Consider the following 19140-nt stretch of genomic DNA (forward strand, 5'->3'; position numbering starts at 1 on the left):
GGGAACCTGAGGAGCCTGGCACACACGTGCTGCTCTGCATGGTCCCCTTTCTCACTCTCTGCTAATTTGAAGGAAGCTATAGAGATTCCAAATACTGGCTTTGGCAAAAAACTGCTGTTGGAGGCCTGTGTTAATGCTGCCTCAAAGGCATAGTTGTACTATTTATGGACCGCAAGGTAGATATTCCATGTGGGACACCTTCCAATTACAGAGTGGAGACTGTCTTCCTGGAGCAAGGCTCTAGGGGTCGTTGCTCTGTGATTTAAGCTTATTCTCCCAGGACATAACTGCTGCTGAACAATTTGTTCTTTGCTGCGACTGGCAGTGTGGTATATATCTATGTACTCTAGGCATTTTCTAGAGAGCATCTACTTGGAACTGTTCAGGTTTATCTAGAGCCAGGTGTGCCAGTAGACTTGGAAGGTGAGGGGTGTGTGGTTGGGTTTTTTTAGGGATGCTGGTTGGAGAGGGTGCTGTTGTTGAACCTTGATTCGGTGGGCAGAGTAATAAATAATCCTATAGAACTGGAAGCCACATTTTTCAATGAGGGATTCCAGAACATGATTTGACTTGCTTCTCTCCTCCGTGCCCCCTTCCAGGTGTTCCCCAGCCACTTCACACAGCAGCGGACCAAAGAGACCACCTGTGAAAGTGAACGGGAGAGGGGCACCAAGCAATCGGGCAGCCCATGCCCAGGTCAAATGGGCACCAGTGGCATCTCCACTGACTTCTGGGACTTGTTGGTCAAACTGGATAATATGAACGTAAGCCGCAAGGGCAAGAACTCCATCAAATCTGTGCCTGTGAGTGCTGGCTCTGAGGGAGAGAGCTCTCCCTACAGTCTAGAAGCCTCTCCTCTGGGTCAGCTCATGAACATGCTGTCCCATCCGGTGATCAGACGGAGCTCCCTGCTGACAGAGAAGTTGCTGCGCCTGCTGTCACTCATCTCCATTGCTCTGCCTGAGAACAAGACCACGGCTGAGGGGGTAGCCAACCATGCTGCTGTTGCTGCTACTACTACTGCAACTACCACCCCAGCACCTGCTCCCGCCCCTGCCCTGGCTGCTGCCGCTGCTGTAGCTGCTGCAGCTGCCGCCGCAACTGCTGCTTCTTTCGCCACCTCTGGTGCTGCCGTGGTAACTGTGTCATCTACTCTCCCTGCCACTGTGTCCAGTAAGTATTCTATTGATTGGGGGTTTTTGTGGGGAGGGGTGCTCGGAGACGAGAAGAGGAAAGGATACTTTTCTTCTCCTTGTCCCACATTCCATTTTCTTTCTTCATTTGAGTTGTGGAGCAGGACATGTCTAAAGAGAAAAATATATGTAAATTTCTACATCCAGGCAATCCAGACTCTGTGACCTGTACAGTCATACCTTGGTTTTCAAACAGCTTAGTTCTCAGACATTTTGGCTCCCAGATGCTGCAAACCTGGAATTGATTTTTCAGGTTTTCGAACTATTTTTGGAAGCTGAATGTCCAACGGGGCTTCCAATTGCCTTCAGGAGCTTCCTGCAGCTAATCAGAAGCTACTCTTTAGTTTCAGAAAGTTTTGGAAGTTGAATGGACTTCTGGAACAGATTCCATTCAACTTCCAAGGTACAACTGTATGTGTATTTGCATTAATTTAATTTATTTTTCATAATCCTGTGTTTTGGTGGCCATAGAGACCAGAAGGGAGCTATGAAGGACCCAAAATATTTGTCTCAGTTGCTAGAAATCTTATTTAGCCACCTTTTAAGACTTCAGTAGGTATTGCTGCACACACTTTCAAGCCATCATTGCAGCCCTGAGGAAAAGATTTTTGAAACAAAATAGAGAGCTGGGATTCTAAACAAGGCAAGCTCTTAATATCACACACTGTTGAATCTGTGCTGTCGCTGAATTCATAGAATTATAGAGTTGGAAGGGATCCCAAGGGTCATCTACTCCAAGCCCCTGCAATGCAGGAATCTTAATTAGATCATATATGACAGATGACCATCCAGTCTCTGCTTAAATACCTCCAAGGAGTCTGTTCCACTCTGTGCCAAACAGCTTTTACTGTCAGAACGTTCTTCCTGATGTTTAGTCAGAATCTCCTTTCTTGTAACTTGAATCCTTTGGTTTTGGTCCTACCCTCCAGAGTAGGAGAAAACAAGCTCGCTCCAGTTTCCATTTACAAGTGTGCACATCCCTTACATACAATGCTGCTTCTTCTCCCTTCCTGACTGATCTGTTCCTTTTGAGCAGGTTGTACCCCTCAATTTCTACATTCCAATTATGAGCCTCATCCCACCAGGTTTCAGTAATATCTTAGATTATAGTTGCCATTCTGTATTAAGAGCTCAAGTTCTTCTTGCTTGTTTCCCATATTCTGTGCATTTGTGTAGAGACAACTGAAAGCATGAGTCATTCTTCTGCACACTGCTGCCTCTGTCCCCATCTGTAGGGCGTCACCTGCCACCACTACATGTCTCTTCCTTCTCTGGGGACAGGCAGGAATGGTTCTGTACACTGTAGCTTCCACTGCCACCTTGGTATTTGCAAACTTACCACATATATGAACACAGCCCTGATCAAGGAGGATATTGCCTACTTATAGAAGCCTGATAGAGAGATGGTGTCTCTGTGACTTCTGTGTAGGGATGGAGGTAGATGGTAGGCAAGTGCTCAAAGGAGACCCAGACTTCAAAAAATAGCTGGTGGTTTGTTTGGTCATTCTCTCACTGGTTAATTGTCAAATCCCAAGTTGGTTCTAGCTTGTATCTTGTCGTTCTCTGCAGCTATCCCAAAAAACAGCAAATCGCCAGCCAAGGTAGGCGAAGTGGGAGGTGGAGGTGGAACTGACAGCAAAATGGCTGCCTCAGGCCTAACGGAGAACCAGCTACAGCTGTCTGTGGAGGTGAGTGTGGTGGGTGTGGCCAACACACAATATGGGGAGGGGAGAGGAAGGGATTAACATTTTGAGCTGTCAGCGGCACAGTGACTTTCTCATCTTCCATTCCAGGTGCTGACATCTCACTCCTGCTCTGAAGAAGGCCTGGAAGATGCTGCCAACGTTCTTTTGCAACTGTCACGGGGTGACTCAGCCACACGTGACACTGTGCTCAAGCTTCTGCTTAATGGGGCCCGGCAACTAGGCTACACTCTTTGCAAGCAGATAGGTAAGGAGAGATGAGACTGGAGAAGTGCCAGTGTGAGGAGCTGGCATGGTTAAAGATCCTCTCTTTTTTTTTTTATTAAATATTTATTGGCATTTTCAAGAAACACACAACAAACAAGAACAAGAAATAAACAAAACAAAAAAACACACAAAAATACATAATATTCAAAACTAAACAACAACAAAAATAGAAAAAACACATAAAGTTTCTGATACTTATTATTCTTAACCTTATTTCTCAGACCTCCTCACACCTCCCCTTCTTGTATTCCAATTTAAATTGTCAGTTCAGCAAGTCCTTAACTTATTTCTTTACCTTAACTTAAACATTTGTTCTAACATACTATTGTTTTACTTTACTTCTTTTTTCCATTTCCTCAATTTATTTTTAACAGTCTTATTTTCAATTAATTTAAAAAGAAAAAACCAATTTTACCTTATTAAAATCACACATCAATACTTATACCTCATTAATTATTCTTAAACCTTTTTCCTAAAGTCGACCGAAATTTCCCTTCCACGATTTACCCAATTTCCTTACCACTAACAAAATATAAAAAGCAAATTATCCTTATGTACCCTTTGGATTCCCAACCTCCACCCACCCTTTTCCCGGTTCCAGTCCCCAACCAATATCCATCAGTCTTTATGTTATTTATTTAGCCTGGAGATCTCACGTCCGAGGCCCTTATATCTCTCTCAGTTCCTTTCTGCCGGTCTCTTTGATGGTCCTTGATGTTAAGCCCCAAGTCTCGGAGGGGCTCCGGCCCAACAGAATCCATGTTGCTTCCAGCCAGTCCTCCATACTTAAAAGCAAAGCCTATGGGGTGCTCCAACTCTTGTTTCAAATTTCTTACAGATCTAAATGTCCCCAAAGCTCCAGCTTTCACCTTCAACAAATTTGTAATCCTCAGGTCTTCAGATCTCCTCCAGAGGAGATCTCTCCATTTTCCAGACTCCCATTCAGACCAGGCTTTCCACATCCAATTTTTATTGTCCTTTTTTATCATCATGTCAGGCCTCATATTGTAACTCTCCTTTGACTCCTGCAAATCTCCTGCTCCTCCTTCATTTTCTTCAAAAACAACACATTGCTCCATCGTATCTACACTTTCAGTTTCATTTATTTGTTCAGTTGAATAGGCTTCCTGTTTCAAGTCCTTATCAGGCTCAAAACTGTTGTTTACTGTCCAGTATAGTAGTGATACCTTTGTAGACAAAGCATTGTATTCATCTTTCAAGTTCCCCAAGAGAACGAGTGCTCTGTCCAATTCTGCTTGGAATTTACATACTCCAGTCATTTTTGTAATGTAGTGTCCCTATTACCCCTCTAGGGGGGTTTTAGTTCCTTAATGTTCCTTTCAGCTCAAAACCAAAAGTCCAGTTATTTTGTATCAGCCCTCCTTGTTTTCAACAAAGTTGTACCAAATAAACCAGCAGAAACAGCAGAAACAATGTTCTCTTTTTCCAGCTGACAACTAGCTGACTAACAGCTCACTTGACAGCTGTCAAAATCTTCCATGCAACAGGCTTTCTCATAGGACGTTCCCGGGTCTCGGGGGGGGGGGTGAAATTTCAGCTCCCCAAATTCTTTTTGTCCTCCAGTAAATCTTCTTATAGTGTCAAAACCGTGAAGTCAGGATCTTTTCATTAAAAAACAAAAAGCAGATTCTCTCGACCTTAGCTGCCCAGTCCTTTGCTTTAAATTGTTTACAAAGAGGGGGGGGTGACTTCCTTTTTAGCCCCTTCCCGCTCGTTCCAAATCCAAAATTAAATTTTTAAGGTTCCAATCTCCGTATTACTCACGGGTTTATATTTTAGAGTCCAGTCGGTCTTGGAAGAAGTTGGCGCTCTCTGTCAATGGCTTGCGGCTTCACTCCGTAGGCGAGGGAGTACTCTCAGCACCACGCCTCACCCTGCCTCCGTTCCGAAGCCTTTAAAAAGGCTCCGTCGCGGATTGGGGGGGCGCAAATGGTGCCCGCCGAGTCTCTATGTTCACAGGCATCCGCGCCTGTGATTTTAAGGGTCTCCGCTTCGCCGCAGCGGCCAGACCCAGACGCTACGGAGCCGATTCCCTCCGGAGCTCGGAGGGAATCCGCCATTAAACAATGGCGCCAACCCGGAAGTCGGTTAAAGATCCTCTCCTGCCTCAATCACTGAGTACCACAGTGAACAGTCAGAAATGTGAAGCTAGGAATATTAGCCAGTAGCTTACAGAAACAATGGGCTTCAGTGCTCTTCTCCTGTACCAGTGTGATAGTCTGGGTATTTACATGTGCAAGCATGGGTAACATTTAAAGGCACACCTCCTCACAGAGGATAGTAACTCATAAGACTGTTTTCCTTGCTGTCAGGTTTGAATGAGCTATAGTCTCTTTTGGAACTGTCTCTGCTAGAAAGAGTCACACCATAGCATAACAGAACTGCTTCTGGTGGTAGGGCAGGGTGATTCAACCAGATAAGGGATTTCAGTCAGTTCTGAACAAGGTAGCAAGCATGGCAGAGGAATCACCCTTGTGCTAGTGGAAGCCCTTGAACTGACTTCCACTAGCGCACCAGATAAGTTGAATCTGGGCCCTAAATTGTACTCTTACATGGCCACCCATGTTGATCCAGAATATAGCAGCTATAGGGTGCTCACATGAACACAACTATGTAAGCATGTTACCTATTTTAGAACAATTGCACTGGTTACCAGTAAGTTCGTGGGTGCAATTCAAAATGCTAACCAACTTGGCATCAGGCCCTAAATGGCTCACATCCAGAACCATTCATACCATCTATGATCTTTCCTCTGTGTCTCAGTGTAGGCTTATTCTAGGTTGGCTGGGATGTGTGAGAGCCCAGTAGCGGAATGCTCTCTCACTGGGACATTCAACTGGCCCTTTTAGTTTCTACTTCCTAGTGAACACAATTCCTTTTAGGCAGGGATTTTTTATTGCCTGGGATTTTATTCTGACTGTTTTAAATTGTGAACACATCATCTTTGTTTTCTGGATTTTAATGGTTTTACCATCATGTGTTTTGATATTGTTTGTCGTGTTGGGTATAGTTTTATAGTGGAGAGGTGGGATCGATTTTCTTAAATAGCACTCACTAATTCTCAACTCTCCCTTTCCAGGTACTCTCTTGGCGGAGCTGCGAGAATACAACTTGGAGCAGCAACGTCGAGCCCAGTGTGAGTCCCTGTCACCAGACGGGCTCCCTGAAGAACAGCCTCAGACCACCAAATTGAAAGGCAAGATGCAGAGCAGGTGAGTCTCCTTCAAGTTGGCCTTTCTCTTTGTCTTTTGAGTGGCCTTCTCTGACTTTCTTCCCCACCTTCTTCCTCAATTGTTAGGTTTGACATTGCTGAGAACGTGGTGATTGTGGCATCACAGAAGCGCCCTCTGGGTGGTCGCGAGCTCCAGCTACCCTCAATGTCCATGCTGACTTCTAAGACCTCCACACAGAAGTTTTTCCTAAGGGTGTTGCAGGTCATCATCCAGCTACGGGATGACACACGCCGTGCCAACAAAAAGGCAAAACAGACAGGCAGGCTAGGTATGTTAGGCAGGAGAGCAAGCTCTGTCTGCACAAGGCCTGTTTGTAGATGCTGGAGCATGGGTGGGAGATCTCCTGAAACTGGTGCAGACCAGTCATACTTTACCTATAGAAGACCTGAGAGGCCCATAGGCCACTGCAGTTTTTGGGGGTCGGTTCAAAGCTTGAGTAGGGGATTAAATCATACAGGTTCAGCTGTAGAGGCCAGCCCTCATTCTTCTTTTTCTCTCCCCCTCTTTTTGCAGGTACTTCCGGTCTGGGCTCAGTTAGCAGCATCCAGGCCGCTGTTCGGCAGCTGGAGGCTGAGGCTGACGCCATTATACAAATGGTACGTGAGGGTCAGAGGGCCCGGAGGCAGCAGCAAGCAACAACGGTTAGCATGGTGCCTGTGGCGCTTGTAGGCCACTCATTTTGTTTATTTGAACTACCCTTTTTCATTATTTTACATTCCTCTCTCCATCTTTTCTCCTCCCTTTTTATGCCAACTGGTTTGTCATCAGAGGAGCCTCTTTGTTCAGGGAAGGAAGAAGCTTCAGCTCCTTGCTGCTGTTGGCTCTTGATCCTAAAAAGCTGTTCTTCAGAGCAGGCTGAGGAAGAGCTTGTGAGGACAGTTTGAGATTTGGATTCTGGGTTCTGTGCAGTGCTTTTTTTCTAAAAAGATGTTTAGGGGTACTTTTATTTTGACTCAAGAAAATCACCATTTTATAGTTCAAATCGGGGGAAATAAATACAGTAAATGGACAAAAGTACAAAGATTCACAAAATGTTTAGGGGTATGCGTACCCCTGCGTACCCCCAGAAAAAAGCACTGGTTCTACGTATTGGGTAGAGGGATGAGAAAACAGCTGATTTCAGCTGAAGTGTAAGAAATGCTGAAGACAAAAGAAGTCTTCCTTCTTTGTACCTGGCTTATGCATACTCCTTGGCTGTTCTCCCAACAACCTCAATATACCTCCATGGGCTCTAGTGGTGGTTACCGTTTATGAAGTTTGCTTATTGATTTGAAAAATCTGAGTTGGATATTTGCATAGTACCTTTTAACAGATTGTGGTCTTTGGACTTTTCACTCCTGCGTACACCCCTTTGTTTTCTATTATTTTAGTTACTCTTCCAGCACTTTAAAAATGTGTTTAGCTTCTGTATGCCTTGGACACCTCTATGCCAAATAGCTCTAACCTTATTTGCTTCCTCTTCATACGATTTTGGGTTATCTGCTGAAGGCAGGTTGAATGGGGGAAGGGGTTTGTGGTAGGAGACAATGAGCTGGGTGAAGAATCCTCTGCAGCTTCAAGATGCCTTCCCCATTTTGAAAGGCCGTCCACTTCCATGGTGGATACATCACTAACTCTGCTGCTTATGAATTGAGAACTGAGCTTGGGGTGGGGAATTCCTTTATGCATCTCCCCTTCCTTACTAATGAAAAGCCAAGGCCTGACCAGTTACAGAAGGAATAAATGGAAGGCTCTGCAGCTGTGTAAGCAGGGTAGGGATTGTTTTTCTGGTCTCAGCTGCCTTTTTCATACACTGTTTGGCTAGGATTGTTGGTTGAAAAGCTGGGTGTTAAAAGCTGAGAGCAAGCTAGCCATCTCTACAGTGGCAGATACTTTAGCATTGGTGATCCACCCTGGATTCTTCAGGTGAAAAGCAAAATGCTGCCTGTAAGAAATAACCTTCCATTGCCTACAGACCAAATCAGTTTTGTGAAGTTTAGCATTCTGATTGCTTAAGTTGTTGGAATTTTGACATTTTAAAAGGTGGGCATTGTGGCGGCGGCGACAGCAAGTATTATTAGTGAAGAAAAAGACAAGCGGTCAGGGGACACTCTGCTGTGGTCTCAGCTGTTGACAACTTGCTTAGTGCTTCAGATGTTCTGTAATTAATAGTAAATCTTTTGGATTTCTGTGGAAGTTTCAAAAAGCGCAATCAACAAGGGAGCTAACCCAAAGCTGTACAAGTTGTGGACTGAACATGTGATCCATAGTTCTGGTCTGCCTCCCTCTGCCCTTCAGCCTTATTCTCTTCTCCTGGCTCAAAGCCACTCAAATTGGAAAGCCAACTTGACATGGCTATGAGGGAGCTGACACCCATGGTAGCTCTAAGAGCTCACTTCCACTTGTTAGATCCAGCATGTATTCAGGGTACTTCCACTGTGTGTGTGGCCCCGGGGCAGGACCAGCACAGCAACCACACAGCATGGCTTGAAGTCCAAATTCTTAGGGCTTGTACACACATTACTTTCCTATGAGAAGTAGCTAAGCAATAAAAAGTAACTGCTGCATTTACTTCTGGGTTGCAGTAGGTAGAGAGAATGCATTAGAGGTCAACAAGAACCAAGCTTGTTTGCAAGCACAAGTGACACAACTGAATCACGTTGGTGTACTTTTCAATCACAACTATTGTGGAGGGGATGTGATAATACAGTAATGTGTGTACAATCCTTGAGCCTACCTCTCTCCAGATTGTTGCATCTTAGAGGCCCCAGTCCTGTCCAGTTTCTCTAGAGAGATGTGGGCTGCCTTTGCCCCTGGCATGTGGACCTTTGTTAAATATGAGGTTATCCCTGCAGGAAGGTCCCTGATGACAACTTTCCTCTTCTCTCCACACCTGTTCTTTGCTTTCCAAGAACTTTCCCCACTCTGGTGCATGCACTTCACCATTGCTCCTGGCTGTAAGTGCTCCACCTTCAGATTCACGCATGTCATGCTTTCTGCTAGCTTTTTCCCCCTGCTCCCCTATTTCTCCTGTAGCTGTGTCATTTGGCTCATTCCCTCTGCAGATTTTAGCTTGTGTATAGCAGCATGTTTAACCTCTTTTGGTCTTTGTAAAGGATGGGGAAAGTGGTAGGGCCACCATGCACAGTTCTGTTGATGGTCCATTTTCTTCCCTGCCTTTTGGGAGTTACTGGGCTGACCTCCCAGCACCTGTTTCCTAAGTGCTCTTGGGAAGCTTCAGCCCTCACTAATGTGTGCGTCTCTTCTGTTCAGTCGGAGCCAAACCAGGCAGAGGGTTCTGTACGAAGAGACGAATCACCTATGGATGTGGATCAGCCGTCACCCACCACACAAGACACCCAGTCAGTTGGTTAGTATCTGCTTTTTGGAGCTGGGTGGTGGCTGTCTCTGAAATAGAGAAGCTGTTTTACCTGCCATAGGCCCTCCTTCTACAGGTCTGAAGGAGTTGCTTGTCTTGGAACTGGGAAGGCTAAAGTGTGAAGGACTGATCTCTTGTTCTTACAGTGTCAGAAGGGTCCCAGCAGGGTGAGAAGGAGAAAGAGGAGCGTCCTCCGGATCTGCCTCTGCTAAGTGAGCAACTCAGTCTGGATGAACTATGGGATATGCTGGGCGAGTGCCTGAAGGAGCTGGAAGAATCGCATGACCAACATGCTGTGCTTGGTAAGGTTCTGGGCTGCTGGAAGGTTGGTCTGCTTCAGGCCTCTCTGCCTCTTGGAACTTCACCTTCTGCTCTCTCCCTACAGTCCTGCAGCCTGCAGTGGAGGCCTTCTTCTTGGTGCATGCCACAGAGCGGGAAAGCAAGCCCCCAGTGCGTGACACCCGGGAGAGCCAGCTGGCTCACATCAAGGACGAGCCCCCACCCCTTTCACCTGCCCCACTGACCCCTGCAACACCCTCCTCCCTTGACCCCTTCTTCTCCCGTGAACCTTCTTCCATGCACATTTCCTCCAGCCTTCCCCCAGACACACAGAAGTTCCTCCGCTTTGCAGGTTAGTTCAAACTATGGCATGTCTGGTTGTGTCCAGGGTATTAAGACTAATTCTTTCATGAGGGCTTCAAGTGGGGGTTTCTCGGCTGTCTCTATCTCAGAAGGGCAGCTGGTTTGCTGAGGGAGGAGTGTGTGGATCAAGGTGTGACTAACTAGGGAATTTACTTGTGGAGCAATTTCATTAACGGGTTTCTGCAGCATGCCTGGAAGAAACACAATAAGGAGCGTGCAGCCGAACCTTCACTTTTCTTCTCGTCTTGCAGAAACACACCGCACTGTGTTGAACCAGATCCTGCGCCAGTCCACCACCCATTTAGCTGACGGCCCCTTTGCTGTCCTCGTGGATTACATACGTGTGCTGGATTTTGACGTCAAACGGAAGTAGGTTTCAGGGTGGGGTGTTAGTATTCTGTTTCCTATTCATTTTAAATAATAATTAAAAAACAGCAAGGAGACGCCAGAGATTGATTGTAAGCATGAGTCTGAGGTCTCACTTTTGATCTCTAGGGCAGATTGCTTGAGTAATATTCTAGGCTTGTGTACTGACTTTCTGTTGGCTGTGATGCCCTCTAGGTTGGCTACCCAGACATTTCTCATTTCTTGACATTGTTCAGCTCCTCCATTGGCAAAAAGATCAGTGTGGGGCAGGAGAAGTGGTGGTGACTGGATGGGTGGTCTTATTCAGTTTGCTATGCTTCTTCCCCTAGAATGAAGTGTAGCCAAAAGTGTATCTCAGCCCCAATTCTGAAGGGCAGGAGAGATGGCAAACCCGCCCACTTTTCATCTACATCTGTAGAATATGTCATCTCTTGCATTGTTAGTGCTTTGCAACTGTAACTGTGAATCGGCTTCAGGGAGTCCCATAGTAATAGCCCTGGGGGCTGCCCGATCTGAGAGGTAATGGCTACATGCTTGATCTTCTTTCCAAGGTACTTCCGGCAAGAGTTGGAAAGACTTGATGAGGGGCTGCGGAAAGAAGACATGGCTGTGCATGTGCGTCGAGATCATGTCTTTGAAGACTCATACCGGGAGTTGCATCGCAAGTCGCCCGAGGAAATGAAAAACAGATTGTAAGCAACTTCTTCAGCTACTAGAACTTTTAGCGTGCTGCTGTAATCAGAGTCTTCTTATGTGCACCGTTTTCTTTCTTACCCTTGCTGAGGACCTTTGCCCACGTTTTGTCTAAATGTTGATTTTTCCTTATTTTGTAGATGGAACCTAAAAACCAGACATTCAGTCCCTGCCAGCCTTTTTGTTCTCAACCCATCCTCAACTTCTGACGTTTCCTAATTATTATACCCTCTTCTGTTTATCAGGTACATAGTATTTGAAGGGGAAGAGGGTCAGGATGCTGGAGGTCTCCTGCGCGAGTGGTACATGATCATCTCACGGGAGATGTTTAACCCCATGTATGCGCTCTTCCGCACATCGCCTGGCGATCGAGTCACCTACACCATCAATCCTTCCTCTCACTGTAACCCCAACCACCTGAGCTACTTCAAGTTTGTAGGGCGCATTGTGGCCAAAGCAGTATATGATAACCGGTTGCTGGAGTGCTACTTCACCCGCTCCTTCTACAAGCATATCTTGGGCAAATCTGTCAGGTGAGTAGTGCCTTTGCTTTTAGGGTTTTTGTTGAGCTAGTCCATCTAAAATGCTTTCCTGTCTTTCCCAAAGCATGTTCCTAACCCAGGCAGCCTCCTTCAACCCTCCAGGTACACAGATATGGAGAGTGAGGATTACCACTTCTACCAGGGACTGGTGTATCTCCTGGAAAACGATGTCTCCACACTGGGCTATGACCTCACATTCAGCACAGAGGTAACCTGTCCCCTTCTCATGGAAGTATTTTGGGGCAAATCTTTTGGAAGTTGAAGGATATTGAAGCTAAAGAGACAAAAGGCTATCACATAGAATGGGCAACCATTCAATTTGGACAGTTTTGAAGATGATTGATAAAAATCAAGAAAGTGGTAGAATTCCTCACCCAGAAGTTGTACAAATCCTGCCATGTGTAATAATGGGTGAAGATGACTATATATTTGTAGGGATTTTCTAGGAGTGGATACAGCTCTTTCCTTTTGAATTCAGATTTCTTTTCATCTTCAAAAAATAGAACTCTCTAAACAGTGTGAGAAACAATGAGACTGTGGACATTGGCATTGATTATCAAATACTGTAACAAGAATGGCATTCGGACACAGTGTTCCAAAATAGTAAGGATGTATTAAGGTAAAAGTTAAAGGTATCCCTGCCCGTACGGGCCAGTCGTGTCCGACTCTAGGGTTGTGCGCCCATCTCACTTAAGAGGCCGGGGGCCAGCGCTGTCCGGAGACACTTCCGGGTCACGTGGCCAGCGTGACGAAGCTGCTCTGGTGAGCCAGCACCAGCGAAGCACACGGAAACGCCATTTACCTTCCCGCTATAAAGTGGTACCTATTTATCTACTTGCACTTAGGGGTGCTTTCAAACTGCTAGGTGGGCAGGAGCTGGGACCGAAAGACAGGAGCTCACCCCGCCACGGGGATTCGAACCGCCGACCATACGATCGGCAAGTCCTAGGCACTGAGGTTTTACCCACAGCGCCACCCGCGTCCCCAGGGATGTATTACCTGGTGATAACTGCCAGAGTCTTTCGTTGCCCCTGAAGGATGGCTGCTGCTGTTCTGTTTTGGTTGTGTATTTATATTTTACTATGCACAAGGGCTAAATATGATTCTTGCAACTACATTATGGTGTTTTGTTAAGAGAAGCACCCATTGGATTGTAATTTGAGGCTGAGGAAGAATTTGTGAAACAGAGAAAGGATTGAATCAAGGCCAGTATTGAGTCATTCTGACTTCTGGTCCTTGTCAGGAAGAGCAAGGCAAGCCTTCTCTTTTCCCAAGAGATGTTCTTGTTAATCCAGTTTCTGCTTATTTAGTACACTTCTGTCTTTCTTCCTCCCCTACCCAAACAGGTTCAAGAGTTTGGTGTGTGTGAAGTACGTGACCTTAAGCCCAACGGAGCCAACATCCTTGTGACTGAGGAGAACAAGAAGGAATATGTACACCTGGTGTGTCAGATGCGAATGACAGGTGTGTTAGGGGAGTACACCTGAGAACAGTGGAAAGAACCTGATGATCTAAACCCACCTCTGCTAGAAGATGGGATCCCTCCACATATTAACTTGCGTCTACCTTTTGAATTAACATTCCCTCCCAATCTCATAATTCATACTAAATTCTAAGCAAAGAACTAGTGCCAGAGTTGTCCATGAGTTGCTGTTTTACCAGATATAACAATAGCCTGAAGAAGGAAGCCAAACTGTTTTTTAAGGAAAAGTGTACAAACAACAGCAACAACAAAAAATTAACTTGTCTAATTGGGTCTAAGGTCAAGGCTGGTCATTACTTAGACTGTACTTGAGGCAGATTCATCTACCAATAAGCTGTGAGAAGTTGTAAATTTCACATAAATGTGCGCATTTCAGTGTTTAGATTTTATTCCCTCCTGAGCAATAGTTTCCCCTCTTCTTCGGCTACTTAGAACTTCCATTGCCTTCCCACCCAGTGATAATCCATATTCCCTTCTGGCAGGAGCAATCCGCAAGCAGCTGGCTGCCTTCTTGGAGGGCTTCTATGAGATTATCCCCAAGCGCCTCATCTCCATCTTCACGGAGCAGGAGCTGGAGCTGCTAATCTCGGGGCTGCCCACCATTGACATAGATGACCTGAAGTCCAACACAGAGTACCACAAGTACCAGGCAAACTCTATCCAGGTTAGCCTTTCCTTTCTAGCAGGTTGCCTTTCACCAACTCTCTCTTCTCCAGAGTGGAAGTGTCAAGGCCTAATGGAGAGGAATCCTCTTGATTTTTCTTGGCATGTTAACAACCAATTTCCTTAGTTGGTTGAGCTCAATGAGACGTTGGGTAAATTTCTATAGTATTGCAGCCTTGATATGTTTGATTGCAAGTTTGGTCTTGGAACTCTGTTTGCCGCTAAGCACACAATGAGGTGGCTCTTCTCCTGTTGGGCATATATCACCACTACCTCCTGCTTGGAAGGCAGGAAATGAGTGACCCCATCCCTTCTGCTATCCTCTCCCCCTATTGGCTCCTCTTTGTGTTGGTCCTTCTGGGCCCTTCACTTCTGAAGGCCTGCAGATTTATCATGTTCTCAGAAATGCCAGCATCTCTGACCTGCTTTTGTCCTTCTGCACAGATTCAGTGGTTCTGGCGAGCCCTGCGCTCCTTTGATCAGGCAGACAGAGCAAAGTTTCTGCAGTTCGTCACAGGCACATCCAAGGTGCCCTTGCAGGGGTTTGCTGCCCTAGAGGGCATGAACGGCATCCAGAAATTCCAGATCCACAGAGACGACCGCTCAACAGATAGACTGCCTTCTGCTCACACGTGGTAAGAGGCAATTGGATAAGCCCATTGTTAGTCTTCAAACTACTCCCAGTGTTCCATTATGCAGGAAATATTTTTATGTAAATAGAAGTGTGTCATATAATCACCCTAACTCCAAGAGGCCCTCCAAACTTCTGTAAGTGCTAGAATTCACTATCATCTTGAGACATAACACTTATACCATGACACTGCTGAAGTTTTTTTCCTATGAATATCTGTAAGGGCCTAGCTATTTTACAGGAGCTTCTCTTCTACAGCAGTATCAGTTGCTCCTTTACCTGGAAACACAGTTGGGGATTTTGTGAGCCGGGAGGGGAGAAAGGGAATGAGTGTGTTTCTGAAACAGAGGCTATCTATAACTTCAGTCATGAGTCAGTGGTCCCTAAAGAAAGAGGTGCCAGAACTCCAGTTCTGTGCCTTGCAAATCCAAATCCCAGATGGAGAGTTGGATGGGGTGACAATTGTTTGGGATAGACATTCTGCACATGTGCAGAGGATTGTTCATCACTTCCGAGGGCTGAATTTTGACCTTCAGAACAGGTTCTTGGGCTGTCCTCTAGTTGAAATTAAATATTTCTAAGAATCAAATGTGAGCAGGCTGTAGATCTGTAGGTTTTTGTCAGTAAAGTGAGCACGGCCTACAGATTAAGAGTTCTAGCCAGTTTGGGGAGGGTGAAGGTACTGTCTTTTGCTCTGATTTTGAAAAAAGAAAGGCATTGACTTTGCAATCAAGCTGGTTGGCCCCACCCCCTTACACTGATGCTTTCTTCCTCCAGTTTCAACCAGCTGGACCTCCCTGCCTATGAGAGTTATGAGAAATTGCGTCACATGCTGCTACTGGCCATCCAGGAGTGCTCGGAGGGCTTTGGCCTGGCGTAAGGGTGGCTCCAGCTGCCATATTTTTCTACTGTCAGACTTGGGGAGCAACAGGAGGGAGTGGAACTGAGCGATGCTGCTCCCCCTTTTCCAACCACCTCTGTGTGTGTGTGCGTGCCCTGCTGCCCCCTTACTGAAGAGAGCCAGAGACCCCCAGCCAATCAGCCGTCTTCGGAGGTGGGGCCGGGGTGCAACCCGGAGAGAAAAAGACAAATTATATATATAAATATATATATATTTTTTGGTTTAGTTTGCATTTCTTAATTTGTGCTTGGAATGTGTTGATGAGGCGGCGGGAGGGAGCGTTTGGATTCTTTTGTTGGTCTCTTTCCTTGGCACCCATTTGCTGCTGGAAGGGAACCTAAGGTTTAAAAAATTCCAAAAAAAGGAAAAAAAATAAAAAAAATAAAAGCGCACTCTTGATAAGAATGTTCTGTGCCTGTGTGTTCATTTTGGTAAGTGTGGAGAGTTCACCTGGCTTTGGGAAGATCTTCTGGAGATGCAGAAGGAGTCAGTTAGGCCATTCTGCATGGTAACATACATGCTTTGCATACAAAATGTTCCAGGTTCAATCCCAGACATCTCCATGTACAGCCGGTTAACACTTGTGACTGAAATTCTAGCAAGACAAAGATTACTCAAGTAGGATGGGAAGTCTCTTGACAACATGCCCACCCCAAATAATGGTCCTCCATGTGGTTGTTTCCTGTCTGCATAGTGTTCTGGCAAGCTGGGGTAGATCTTGCTTCTAGCACCTATGACTGTAGTTCAGTGGTATAGCATCTGCTTTCCATGCAGAAGGTTCAATTCCCAGCATCTCCAGGTAGGACTGGGAATGTCGTCAATCTCAATATCTGGAGAGCCTCTGCCAGTCAGTGTAGGCAATACTGAGCTAGATAGACTAATGGTCTGACTTGGTATAAGGCAGCTTCTTGTGCCAGTTTTCACCACTAATTTTATTTGCTGGAAACGGGGTGTGTATATTCAACATGAGAGGGAAGCAGCTCTCTTGATTTTGGCAGTTTCGGGAAGGCAGGGTGGCATCTCTAGTTATGTGCCAGAGGTAGCCAACAATAAATCACACAGAATATGTGAAGTTTACTCTTCATTAGAAGATACAAGGTCTGCTCAGGGGAGCCAGGCCTAATGAGCACAACAATTCTTGGTAGATCCGCACCTTCCCACAGCTGTCTAAATCCCGTCCTTTCCAAACAATCTGAGACTATGCCAACATGCCTGTCTCTGCTCCTCTCCCTTCATCCCTCTTCTGGTCCTAGGCGACCAGGGGGATAGGTGGCTTGTTGCAGCAGGCAGCGGGGAGACACCCTAGCTTCTTCACCAGCATGTCTCATCTCTGCCTCTTGGACTCCCTCCTCTCCTGCTTCACCTTCTGATTCTGGACTTCTCTCTGACACAGACCCTTCCTGCTCACTAAACCCCGTTACCTTTTCAGCTTCTGACACCTCCTCCTTCCAGGCTCTGACCACTCATCGTCATCCCACCACCATTCCCTGGGCTCTGAGCCTTCTTCCCTTGGGGGTTCCCCAGCCAGTGCTTCCAACCATTCCTCTGTGTCCAGCCAGTGCATGACATGCTTGTATTGTATGAGATCACTAGCCAGCATGCCATTTTGCATCCTAAGCAATCAAACCTCACTTCCTTTAACCAGGTTTGTACCACACATCGCTTTGGCAAAAATACCTTGGAGTTATGTCTGAAAAGGCAAGATGCTAAGAAGCTGGCAATGCTTCTCATTTAACAGGTTGGGGCTTGAGTGTCCAACACAAGCTCCCTGTCCTCCACCCCACAATGCAATTTCCTGTCATCCTATTTCTATCCCTTCTGCCACATGAGTCCTTGCCAGAAATTCCTCCGTGAACTCAGTGAACAATCTCGGAAGACCAGAATAACTTCTGAATCATTTATTCTGGGCACTGAATCTCAAAGTGGAGTGTTTTGTTATTTCCAAATACCTAATATTAATACATATTGCATCACTACCTATTGTTTGTTGCTTTGGTAGAGGACTAAGACTCCCAGATTTTGAAATGGGTGGTCTGGTAGTAAAAGGGGAATGGGGAAACTCTGGCTCTCCAGATCTTGTTGACCTGCATCTCCCATCATCTGTGGCCATTGACCATGCTGGTCCCAATATCACCTAGAGGGTCACTAACCCCAGCACTCCACCTGGAGAAACGTCACTTGGAGGCAATTAATGAGCCAGCAGAATGCTGATGAAACCTCTTGAATGGTTTTCTTATGTGAGAGGCAATGGCTTCTTGCCCACTCCTCCTTTCTGTCCTCTGAAAGTCTCTTTAAAATCTCCATGTCTATTCCTTTCTGTACCCTACTGCTTCATTTAAGGCAAAATTGAATGACGCTACTACTTTCACGCTTGTGGTCAGGAGGGAGGAAACAAGTTTGTCCAGTTTCACACGGGTGGCGCTGTGGGTTAAACCACAGAGCCTAGGGCTTGCCGATCAGAAGGTCAGCGGTTCGAATCCCCGTGACAGGGTGAGCTCCTGTTGCTCAGTCCCAGCTCCTGCCAACCTAGCAGTTCGAAAGCACGTCAAAGTGCAAGTTGATAAACAGGAACTGCTCTGGCGGAAAGGTAAATGGCATTTCCGTGCTCTGCTCTGGTTCGCCAGAAGCGGCTTAGTCATGCTGCCCACATGACCCAGAAGCTGTATGCCAGCTCCCTCGGCCAATAAAGCGAGATGAGCGCCGCAACCCCAGATTTGGCCACGACTGGACCTAATGGTCAGGGGTCCCTTTACTACTTTCATGCTTGTGGTCAGGAGGGAGGAAACAAGTTTGTCCAGTTTCTGACTCCCCAGCAATAACAGCTGGGCCTAATGTACAGATTTCTCCTAAGTAAGGTAAAACTATCATTCAGAGGAAAGGAAGATGAGCACTTTTCGGCAATCTGCTTGAACTTTTCAAAATGAAGTTACAGAGATCTGCGCTGGGGAGGCAACAGCCAATTTGCTGACTTTTTAACTAGTAGTGAAGCTACAGCTGGGCTTAACAACATGATGCCTATATCCTTAGGTTTTGTGAGTGGCAGGGGAAATGCTCTTGTCCTCTGTCCCCTTTGCCATAAGTTGGCAATGGGGATTATTGTTTCCTCCTCAAAAAAATGACACAAGAAAGCAAGTGGGAAGAGTGAGTCCCACTTCCTCTTTTAGCTCTCTCTGCTTCTCAAGGCTCAGCTGAGCAGCTGAACAGAAAGTGGGTGATGGGGGGAATAGGAGGAAAAGGGAAGGGAAATGGCCTGACTGAGGAGAAGGCAGGGGCAAGAGAGTGGTATGTCCTGAAAGGAGACAGAAGAGAGCAGGCTTCCTCAACCTCAGCCATCCAGATGTTTTTGGCCTACAACTCCCATGATTCCTAGCTAGCAGGGCCAGTGGTCAGGTCAGGGATGATGGGAATTGTAGTCTCAAAAACATCTGGAGGGCCGAGGTTGAG

The 19140-nt window shown here is 46.2% G+C and overlaps 1 protein-coding gene across 13 annotated transcripts in view; it reads left to right on the forward strand.

The window, feature by feature from the left end:
- Positions 1–16101, forward strand: part of HUWE1 (HECT, UBA and WWE domain containing E3 ubiquitin protein ligase 1) — a 101639-nt gene extending 85538 nt beyond the window's left edge. For 12 of the 13 annotated variants that reach the window (XM_053371395.1, XM_053371403.1, XM_053371396.1 and 9 more), the window contains 17 exons: positions 600–1173; positions 2763–2881; positions 2987–3143; positions 6264–6396; positions 6483–6685; positions 6931–7058; positions 9670–9766; positions 9922–10077; positions 10161–10406; positions 10669–10786; positions 11335–11475; positions 11722–12009; positions 12121–12226; positions 13365–13482; positions 13984–14165; positions 14609–14799; positions 15573–16101. In XM_053371395.1, coding sequence (XP_053227370.1) covers positions 600–1173; positions 2763–2881; positions 2987–3143; positions 6264–6396; positions 6483–6685; positions 6931–7058; positions 9670–9766; positions 9922–10077; positions 10161–10406; positions 10669–10786; positions 11335–11475; positions 11722–12009; positions 12121–12226; positions 13365–13482; positions 13984–14165; positions 14609–14799; positions 15573–15675 — 3060 coding nt within the window. In that variant the 3' untranslated portion in view covers positions 15676–16101. The remainder of the gene's footprint in view (positions 1–599; positions 1174–2762; positions 2882–2986; positions 3144–6263; positions 6397–6482; positions 6686–6930; positions 7059–9669; positions 9767–9921; positions 10078–10160; positions 10407–10668; positions 10787–11334; positions 11476–11721; positions 12010–12120; positions 12227–13364; positions 13483–13983; positions 14166–14608; positions 14800–15572) is intronic. The other variant, XM_053371401.1, reaches the window with a different exon arrangement.
- The last annotated feature ends 3039 nt before the right edge of the window (positions 16102–19140 follow it).

Source organism: Podarcis raffonei, chromosome 17, assembly GCF_027172205.1.
Source record: "Podarcis raffonei isolate rPodRaf1 chromosome 17, rPodRaf1.pri, whole genome shotgun sequence".
NCBI lineage: Eukaryota > Metazoa > Chordata > Lepidosauria > Squamata > Lacertidae > Podarcis > Podarcis raffonei.